Raw genomic sequence first — 11424 nt, forward strand, 5'->3', positions numbered from 1 at the left:
AATAGGACCATTGTAAATTGAAATAACATTAGAGAACATTATAGAAAAAATAATTTATTATTTTAAGAAGAAACTTCACGATTTTCATCAAACCAATTTATTTCTACGTTGAAAACATTTCAAAGGCAACATAACAAATAAATTCCTTTCATGTAAATTAATATAAATAAAAATTAATAGAAGTTCAAACTTGCAATTGATCGTTCTACCCAAAATAAATACATAAATAACATTAATTGAAAAAATATTAAAATAATAATGTTTTGTCTGTAAGCTAAATTAATGCAATGTGTGGTTCATTTCAAAAATTTCAGCTCACCAATAAAATAGAGCGTAATTTGCTATTTTATAATTTTTAAAGTTATTAGAGCGCACATATACATGCACGAATTCAAAAATCTAAATAAAACCTTAAATGCAAAACGTTGCCTGCATCGAATGCGAAATCCCACAACCAGGACTGACAATAACTGCATTGGGAATCAGCCAAAAGATCAAAAACTCCAAGCAAATTTCGATACCTGCAGGAGATCAAAACCATCGTTATGAAACACGGAAATTCAACGAAATTAAGGCAAGTTAATAGCAACTTAAAAGGTTATGTAATCAGCCAATCAGGATATACAAATCCAGTTGCGTCTATAGTTGAAAGAAGAGACAATCCTCAATTACTGATAGTAATTACTAATCAAGCTCTAAAATAGACAAAATAACAAATGAGCAAAAGTACCTCTTTTCAGGATTGCTTGGGTTGCACCCTACAATTTTGAAGTCTTTGTCTCAGCTTGCACTTTCACATTCACTGCACTTGGAAAGGAAGAACAGCATTTCCTAGATGCAACTCACAAAGAGAAAAGGCCTCTGGCTTCATAGCCTTACGAAATGATTTCTTCAAGTTAAGCATGGAAACTGCTTGCAAGGACCTGGTGCAAAACCGTCTAACTTCTGCACGACGTGATTGCTTTCCCGGTAAATTATTTAGCAGCTGAAAAATTAGCTCGCAGAGTGCTGGTAGGTGTGCCTTCAACAGTTTTGAAGATTTACTGATTGCTTCTTTATCTCCCACAACCTTGCTGCTTGGGATCACAGACTTTATTATACAATCCACCATATCCACAGCCTCTATTCGTCGAAATTCTGACTTTGCGTTCGTACATTTGCCTAGAAGGAATCCAAAGAGCTTAAGACCAAGCCAATGATGGCGCCGAATAATCTCTTTTATAAACCCAGATTTCAAGCGACAATTCCTATTATTAAAGTAATCGACAAGTAAACTTTCAAAAATTTGCACAATTCTGCTAAGTTCTAATTCAGAGAAATTTCTAGAGTTCACAATTTTTAGCAGCCAAAATGCAGAGGCCTGTGCCAGAGAAGATATATCCTTAACCCGAGACCGTGAAGCAATTTTCAGACTTTTCTCCAATAGTTTTTCGAGAGAATCGAGTGAGATGTCACTTCCTTTTGGATAGTCCCTTCCCTTAAATATTTTCTTCTGCAAAATTCCTTTAATGCGTTGTCCAAGTTGTTCATTTCCAGCCACGCCATGGTATTTTGAATAAGCTTGCACTAAGCAAGAGTAAATGGCCAGTATATGGGATTTGCCTGTTTGAGAAAAAAGAAAGACAATAAATTAGCTAGGTTAGGAAAAAAAACGATAGAAATTAAATAAGAGTGACTTATATATCCAGGGAAAAATACTATCTACATATTTTTGGTTAGCAGATTGCAAAAAAATGAAATCTACCGCAGAATAGAATTAATAGGATTGACTAAGGAAAAAGAAAAGCATTCCCATATTTAAAAAGATTATTTGATGCAGCAATGCTTTTAATACTAAATAAAAGTTTCTCATATTTTTTCACTGATCCATTCTTTATTAGCCCACTCAATCTCGTGCTTAGCAGACAACTTTTCAATAATCAAAAGATGCCACCCCAAGCACAAATGTTCACCTGGATACTTGTGTACATAAATCTCAATCAGCGACAGAACACGAAGCTTGAATAAGAGCAACTGTGAGAGAGCGCTGTCGTTTCCAGTCCGTTCTTTGAGCAATTGGGCATGGTAAGCGTCCAAGCGAAACATGGCATCATCATCCATGCCACCAGAATCATCAGAAGCTTCACTCTTGGCATCTTCTTCTTCATCTCCAACAGCTTTATCTAATTTAAGAGGATGATCTTCGCCTCTTTTCTGACCGTTTTCCTGGTGTTCCACACCAGCTAGTTCACCTTCCTCAAACTCATCTCCACTACTGCTGATCTTTTCTCCACCATTCCCCGTTTCCTCAGAGTCATCTTCATGCTCTTTATAAACACTCATTTCATCAGCCTTAGCTTCCTCCATCTCATCAATATCTTCTATTCCAAGAATTTCATCATCATCATCATAATCATCATCGCTAACAGGATGCCGAAGAGGTTTTAGATCTTTCTTCACAACATGCAGCATGCGTTGCAGTCCGTAATCAGTTATATCACCACAGAAGAACCTGAAAACCTGGAGAGTAAAAAATGAGCACTACAATTGACAAGTTAACAGACTAATGGGTATCCAAAAACAAACCTGTTCAACAACATAACCCATGCGACCAGAAGAGCGAGGTAAAATTGAAAGAAGTGTTTCTACTAAGACATCCATCAACTCGGGCATATCATTATCATCAAATGCATCTTCTTCCTCCGAGGAATCACTGTTTTCTGAGGAAGGGAATACCTTTTTGCAGCATACAACAAAATCCAATGCAGCCTCAGAGAATTCATCTGGATAAAGGAGAATCTGCAGCACTAGCTGGATGAGCAAGTACCTCATAGCATGCAGTTTGTTGGCAACAAACCCTGAATCAATTTTCCTTTCCTGTCGCATGCAAAGGTTTATTGTCAAGGCACAATTTGCAGGCATAGTATATGTACATGTGACTACCAGATATTCATTACTATATAAGGATAAGATGAACTTAAATAAAGTAGGAAATAAGAATGGCTTCCCGTTATTAATTAGTATTTCAAACATTAAATATTGGGAACAGTCAAGACTCTGACAAAGCACATATGATAGAAAATGATCGGACATGTAAGCAAAGAATAACAGGCAAGAAGAATTATTATGAAAGGTTAGAAGTGAAAAATGTAGAGGTAACAGGGACCATGGATTTGAACTGTTCAATAGGGCAAAGACAATGAAAAGCAACTCTAGACCAAAATCTAAGAGAACTTCAGCGCATTCAACCTTCAGACTATTATGACATAAAGATTTACCCCATTTCGCACCTACTTAAATAAGTAGATTGAGAAATGAATATTTCATACTCTGACTAAAATAGCATAAGATAAAAAAAAATATCCCTTCTGAAAACTCAATACATGTATAACTACTAGCTCATAGGGTTAGCAAAACTCATGTCAAGAGTTGGTTTAGATGAAATCAAACACAATAAAATAGTAGACTGCAATAAAACATCTAATCCAAACTTCTTTGACTAGAATCAGTCAAAAACTTTCATGCATCAAATGTCACCTGCTCGACGGCTCATGCTTCTCCATCGCAAAACAACAACAAGCCTTTATCCCACTATGTAGTTTCGGCTACATGAATCATTTCTCTCTATTGTGTCCTGTTAAGAGTCAAATTCTCATCTAAATCTAATAAAAAATGTCATTTCTAATATTTTCTAAACAAGTCTATTTAGGTCTACCTCTACCTTTCTTAACAATAAGTCAAATCTAATACATCTACTTTCCTAACTGGGTCATCGGAAGGCCACTATTTTATATGACCAAACCATCTAAGGCGACTCTCTCTAATCTTATCTTCTACTAGAGCTACTCCAACATTCTCCATCGCAAAACATGTAAATAAAAAAAAGGATGTAGTACATCAAGGTTCTCTACATTGGGCATGAAAATATTTAGGCCCTTAAACATCCAAAAAACCATTAAGGTCTAAAATTTTGAAAATAGAGTTTCTGATTTATCATTATACTAATCAAACCAGGAAAGTTGAATAAAAAGATGAAACTGATATTACAAGAAGTTTTTTTAAAGCAACTATAGACCAAAATCTAGGAGAATGCCGTAAAGACTATGATGAAATAAGGATTTTCCCCATCATGCAAATACCTAAATAGGTTAGTACATTGAGAAGTTAAACTGATATTCTGAATAAAATAGCATTACAAGATAAGAATATCCATTCAGAACAGCCCTCTATACAGGTTTAATTAATTGCTCATATGGCAGCAAAACTTATGCCACCAAAAGATTTAGATGCAATCAGATGCAGTACAATAGCATAGCACAAAAATATGACAAATCCCAACAAACTCTTTGACAAGAATCAGTCAATAATTCAAGCTGTGAGTCTCCCCTGCTCGATAGCTCAAGCATTTTCATCACAAAACAGGTACTAAAATAAGGGTGAACTGCATCTAGAATCGCTGCAATGGAATTGAAAATATTTAGGCTCTTAAAATTCCAAAAGAAGAAAACAAAAACATAAAGATCTCAAATTTTGAAAATAAAGTTACACATTGATCATTATACTAATCGAACTAATAAGTTCGATTAAAAGATAAAAATTGATATCACAAAAGGCTTTTTTTAGCAACTACAGAAAAATCTAGTAGAAGGAAGGATTTGCCCCATCATGCACCTACCTAAATAGGCAAGTAGATTAAGAAGTTAAAATTTTATATTATGAATGAAATAGCATAAAAATATGAGAATATCCCTTTAGAACAGCCCTCCATACAGGATTCATTAAATGCTCATACGGATGATAAAACTTTTTTCAGCGGAAGATTTAGACGCATTCAGATGCAGTAAAATAGCATAACACAAAAATATGGCAAATCCCAAGAAGCTCTTTGACCATAATCAGTCAACACAATTCATGCATCAAATCTTCCCTGCACGTCAGCTTAAGCTTTTCATCACAAAATTTGTAGGAACTTGTTAAAACTAGAATTCGAGAGGAAAAGCTTGAATTTTATTAAGCCATCAACTCCCTATTTATAGATCTATACAAGGTGTATCAACAAGGAAACAAATAATAACATGAATACAATTATTCCTAAATTAGTAGGAGGAATTAATGCAATCCATGTAGTCTTCCCACGGATTACTGTTCACAGCCATGGATATCTTTGGGATCGTAGGGTTGAGATTTAACAGAACTGAAAATATTTAGGCCCTTAAAGTACCACAAAAAAGATACTATTAAGGTCTCAAATTTTGAAAAAAAAAAAATTCACATTGAACATTATACAATCAGACTAATAAGCACAATAAATAAATTGGTATTCCAAAAGGTTTCTTATTTGTTCATTCATATCATGAATAAATTACAGTGAAACCCACCTTAGGATTACATACATGCGTAAGAGCATCTTTGCTTATCAAAGTAATATTTGTGAAATCAACAATGTGCAATATAGCATGAAATAAAGATTAGAATCTTTTTTCCAAATCACGAGTACGGTAATTAGTAATGTATACAAAACGTCCAAACGGAACATTTAATTTCCCTAGCATTCACGAGTCAAAGAACGAAGTGTTTGGCAGCTAATAGGAAGCAAGTGCAGAAATTGAAGAACTAGCAGCTGAAATTAGAGATTTCAGCAAGAACAAGGAAGTTGAAGAAATCCCTTGGCAAATCAATAGGAAAACTCAATATTATATGAAGAAAGTGAAAGAAAATAAGCAACATACAATAGATCTTCAATTCGAGAGAAAGATCCGGCTCTCCCAATCTCTAGCCGACAACTAGAACCTAAGCAAAACTAGAGAACTCATAAATTCAACAAGCGTCAACACCTAACCCTAACTCTTCCCCCCTATTTAGAGAATACAAATACACACATAGTTACTAAACAACCCATCTTCAATTAATTTCCCACCTAAATTCTCCCCTCCTATTTGAAAACTGCTTTTAATTCATGGGCCCCACAAAGGGGGCAGCGGCTTCCTGGTCTACCTGGCATTTACCAGGTGTTGGCCCTGGATAAGGACGACTGGATCGGTCAACCTTGGACGAGTTTAACAATACCCCCTCCAAAAGAACCACCTTATCCTCAAGATGGAATAACAGAAATTGATGTTTCATCCGCTCATACGGCTCCCAAGTAGCATCGTACTCTGATAAGTCTTTCCATTTAATCAGTACTTCCTCTCTCCCCCTATCGCACTCCTACCAACTCTATTGGCTCCAAAACCACCTCTAAATCAACTGTTAGCGTTGTTGGTAACTCTACAATGGAGGTGTGACCCCTATAGCTCTCCTGAACTGTGACACGTTGAATACCGGGTGTATGGTCACTATCAAAGGAAGCTTCAGTTGATACGCCACGGCTTCGATCATCTCCACTATCTCAAAAGGGCCAAAGTACCATGGCGCTAGCTTCTCATTTCCTCTACTTGCCACTGTCCTCTTCCTGTAGGGACAAAGCTTCAAATACACCCTATCCCCTGCCTTAAACTGAATGTCCTTCCTGTGCTCATCAGCCTGCCTTTTCATAATCTAATGAGCACTCAACAGATATTTTTTCAATTCCTCTAGTATCTTGTCCCACTCTTCCAAGCATTGTTCCACTAAAAAGATTGATGTGTTACTCTGTCCAAAGTGAACCAAATGAGGCGGATCTCTGCCATACAGCACTTTAAAAGGGGTAATCTAAGACGCTGAATAGTATGAAGTGTTGTACCAGTACTATGCCAACGTTAGCCACTTAGCCTACAACTGAGATGTCTCTGAAACAAATCGTCGCAGTTATGTTTCCAAGCTCCTATTGACCACCTCCATTTGTCCATCTGTCTGAGGGTGGTAAGTGATGCTCCTCTTAAGTAAAACCCATTACATCCTAAACAACTCTCTCCAAAAGTGACTGAGGAACATCTTTTCTCGATCATATATTATAGATTCTGATATCCCGTGTAATTTAACCACCTCTCGAATGAAAGTTGATGCCACTATTACAGCTGTGTAAAGATGTCGTAGAGGAATGAAATGAGCATATTTGCTTAGTCTGTCCACTACCACTAAAATAATGGTAAACCCCTCCAATCTAGGTAGCCCGTCTATAAAATCCATAGAGATCTCTTCCCCACAATCTGTCTGGAAGTGCTAAAGGATGTAGTAGGCCCCCCTAGAGTTATAGCCATATACTTGCTCCTTTAACAAACATCACACCTGACCACCATCTCCTCTACATCCTTGTACATTCCCTTCTAATATGGTTCAACAGCCAATCTCCTATATATATTATGTACACCTGAGTGACCCCCAACAGCGCTCTCGTGGAACTTTTGCAGCAAGTGCGGAATATATATTGAGATTCGTGGCAACACAAACCTCCTCTAGTATAGAAGTCTCTCTCCATATCATGAATAGCGAGGATGGATATTATCATCCTTCAGCAGGTCCTCTCTGATCTTCCTCAGCTCATTGTCATGCGCACTTTCTTCTTTAATATCCCCTCATTCCAACATCAGCGGTATCAAAATGTCCATCTCTTGGAACTCCCCCATGCATCTAGATGTTGACCTCTGAAGCATGAGAGAAAATAAAAAGAAAATAAAAAAGAATTCAAATGATTACATACCTGCTAAAATCCAAAGCCCATACCCATCGTTGCTACAGTCTTATCTGCAGTCTGCGACAACGCCGAATGGTCACGTCACCGGCATGCGGAGGCCTGCTCAAGTCGTGCGACATTCTCATCGTTAAAAGGCAAACGAAAGGAAGACTTCGGGCCTTTCCTTCTTCGCCTCTTCCACACAATCGAACACCCATCGCTACTTCCGATCTCTCAGAGCCAACCAATCCTCCAACTTTTCCTCCCTTCTTCCACCTCTTCCACACGACTCTAATGCCACAGAAATCCCAACCCTTCGATCCTCCTATCGCAAGCCACAGAACTCCCTCTCCTACCCCGATTTCCTCTTGTTGTAGCCATCTGAACCCTTTCCCTTCTTCCCCATTGCTGAACCACTAAACAACAGCAGCAACAACCCAATCTTCTCAGGCCAAATCCTGAATCCATCCCTGCCCAACCCTTTGGTCCACAGAGAGAGAGAGAGAGAGAGAGAGAGAGAGAGAGTTGTGTCCTTACCTAGCTCTTCTTCCTCAAGTGCTAAACACTACGCCTTGCCCGACCTCACTCTTGCCGTAGACCCCATTATCAATCTCCCTCCATCCCTATCTAAACCCCAATACCCAACCTCCAACTGCTCTATCAAGCCTATACCCAACCTCCAGCTGCTCTATCAAGCTCGATCCATATCTCTTCTCCAAGCCGAACCCAAGACCTGCCGTCGTCGAACTCTTCCCCCAAACTTCAGTCACCTCTTGCCTGAGCTCTTATACCCGACCCCCATTAGTTATTCATTTCATTTTTATTTAGTTTTTTTATTACTTATTACTATTTAGTTATTATTATTTTATATATATATATATATTTATTTATTTATTTATTTATTTATTTATTTATGTGTGTGTGTGTGAGAAGGAAAGCAAAAAAAAGGAATGAAAATATTTCAAAAAAAAAAGAGGAAGTCAAAAAAAAGAGAAAGAAAATATTCAAAAAAAAGGGGATTTCATTTTGTGCATCCCGCCATCATCACCACCGACGTTAGGTGCAAAAGTATAAATTTTCCTAACATAAAAACCTTGCACTCGACGTTGCGACGCGCAGGCAAACCCCCTACATGCTCACGGATAGTAGGGAGGGAAGCCGGTGCGGCGCTTGCGACGAGATGGGTAATCCCCGGAGCACTCATATAGTGTGAGGGGGACAAAAAATAAGTACCCATATGTGGGGAAATGACAGTGCTCTTTTCAATAGATAACTGAAGACCCTTAAACTCTCATGTAATGAGCAAAAATTGAAGAATTTGTGGTCGCAGTGTCATTTGACACCTACCTGAAGCGCTCAAGTAGCGACAAGGGGAAGCTAGCCTCTTGGTTTTTCCCCTAAATGGGGGAGACGCCGGGAGGCTGCTTAAATTTTTCCTGAAACAAACAAGGACATGAAGAAGTTACAATAGACTTTTGGACTTTATTTGAACATTAAATGAACAAAATTTGGACAATTAATTGGATATAAAATTGAACCTAAATCAAACTTAAATTAAACATTGAACTTGACTTGAACTTGCAAGGTGGACAAGAACTTGAACTTGAACTCGAACTCAGATTTGAACAACATTTGGACAACAAGGGACCTAATTTGACACTGAACTTGAATTCGAACTAGACTCAAACTTGAGTTTGAACTGAATATGAGGACTTGAGGTCAACAAGACCGTAGGGAACTTGCAATTTTGGACTTGAACTTGTTGACAACAAACTACACCTAAACTAGAATTTGAAATAAATGACAATAAATTAAACTCAGTCTTAAGCTTAAGTTTGGATTGCAGGGAACTGTTTTGAGCTCAAAAGGACATTAAATTCAACTTAAACTAGAGCTAATATTTAATGAAAAATCATGAATTATAAGAGTAATGCAACCAAAAAAAAAAGAATGAGTAATAAAGAACTCCATTTGAGTAGTAGCACAATATTTTCAATGGAATATTGAAGAGATGATATTTCGATCAAGGTTTCTACATATGTATGTAGAATTTGTGGACCAAGGGATTTGCATAGCATCATTCATATTCAATGAGAACACAATGGATAAATGCATATATCCAATGAGAAACATGATTTACTTGCAAATGACAATGAGAAGATCATAGCAATTTTTCTTAATCACATGCTTAAGTCGCATGAGAGGATTATAACATTCACAGAAGAAGATATATGATGAATAAGGAGAGTTAAATGATTCAGAGCATTCGAGCAGGTTAACTGGCGAATGAAAGCAAAATAACGCTTGTATCAATCATGCAACCAAATGTTACGCAAAGGATTTAATACGCAATGAAGATAACATTGTGACATTCAAATGAATATATGTACATCGGAAAGATGATACTCCACCAGCACAAGTGAATGACAAATGTCAAACTCATGTGTACATTTGTGAACTGTCCCTGTAAAGAACTTGCAAGCATGAGCCACTCATAAGCAACAATGTAAGCTTTTGATGAACATGGTGATTATGTCAATCAATATGCAAATAACAACATACAACAAGTGATCTAAGATGCATATAAGTACCTACGAATCACTATAAAAGAGAGCCGCCATATATGCAACACCTAACCTACACATAGCAAGGAAGGTTGTAGCAATGGTAAAGAATATGCAATGAGTATGGTGATGCCCCTCTGATCTATGACAAGCTAATTTATGGATAGATGTAATAGTTCCCTATAAATATTAAGAGGTTAAAACGACAGTGAATGTTGTAACACTCCTGCAACCAACCATATTCAACCTTACAAGCAATATAATAGAAGATGATTATGATTTGACCGCAAATAAATGTACAAAGCCTATTAAATAAATTGCATATTAACAACAGCAATTAATGTGTAAAGTTCGCACAAGTCATGAAGTAGAATGTGAAAGTTCCTATGACCAACAACAATTCAACTCCAAGAAGATCTGCAACACATACGAGTCCTCTAGGAATACAGGTCTACGCACTACCTCTCACCTGTAGATAGATATAGAAAAACTTCAGTAAATGCAGTATCCTGAAGTCAATTTCAATCTAGAAACGAATACATCTACCTGACTACCTAGCAGATCTACTATGGGAGACCTGTCCCACATTTAGTGTGTTAGTTGCTGCCAAAGGAATTTGAGATGCAGTGAAAGTAACAACGTGATGCGTCTAGATGTATTTAAGTGAATGTTAACACACGCTGCATCGCGCCCACCGAAGTTAATGATCCATGTTTGACAAACGTGCTGTTAAAGATCAATGTTTGATCTAAGTCAGGGCTGTCAACAAATGACCCGACCCGAACCCGACTTGAAAAATTCGGGTTCGGGTCGACCCGTTTAATAAACAGGTCGGGTTCGGGTTATACTGTTGGACCCGTTTAAAAATCGGGTCGGGTTCGGGTCAACCCGGTAACCCGATTACAACCCGATTACAACCCGCGTCAAAGTTTTAACTTTTAATTACGTGGAGCCGTCGAGCGGTCGAGGCCATCGAGCGGAATCAGCGGATAAGTTAGGGATTTCTCATTTCTGAGTTAGGGACTTAGGGTTTCGTTTCTCTATCTCCGGCTCCCATCTCCAATTCTCTTGATTCTTGCCTTCCTCCAGAAGTCCAGAGTCCAGGGATCCAGCCTCCAGGCCTCGAGCAGTCCAGCCTCCAGGCCGTTCGCAGTTTCGCACCTTTGGCTTGGTCTGTAAGGTTTCGTTTCGTTTTTTTAGGAGTATTTTGGCATTTTGCTGAGTTTTGGTTTTTGATCGACTGATCTACGATTATACCGATCTACTATTCTACGAATCTACATTATTTCT

The 11424-nt window shown here is 37.8% G+C and overlaps 1 protein-coding gene across 2 annotated transcripts in view; it reads right to left on the reverse strand.

The window, feature by feature from the left end:
• Positions 1-206: 206 nt before the first annotated feature.
• Positions 207-11424, reverse strand: part of LOC110114404 — a 37600-nt gene continuing 26382 nt past the window's right edge. For both annotated transcript variants that reach the window (XM_028699408.1, XM_020847265.2), the window contains 4 exons: positions 2566-2856; positions 1953-2499; positions 731-1602; positions 207-521 (listed from right to left, as the gene is read on the reverse strand). In XM_028699408.1, coding sequence (XP_028555241.1) covers positions 800-1602; positions 1953-2499; positions 2566-2856 — 1641 coding nt within the window. In that variant the 3' untranslated portion in view covers positions 207-521; positions 731-799. The remainder of the gene's footprint in view (positions 522-730; positions 1603-1952; positions 2500-2565; positions 2857-11424) is intronic.

This window comes from Dendrobium catenatum, unplaced genomic scaffold, assembly GCF_001605985.2.
Source record: "Dendrobium catenatum unplaced genomic scaffold, ASM160598v2 fragScaff_scaffold_1280, whole genome shotgun sequence".
Classification (NCBI taxonomy): Eukaryota; Viridiplantae; Streptophyta; class Magnoliopsida; order Asparagales; family Orchidaceae; genus Dendrobium; species Dendrobium catenatum.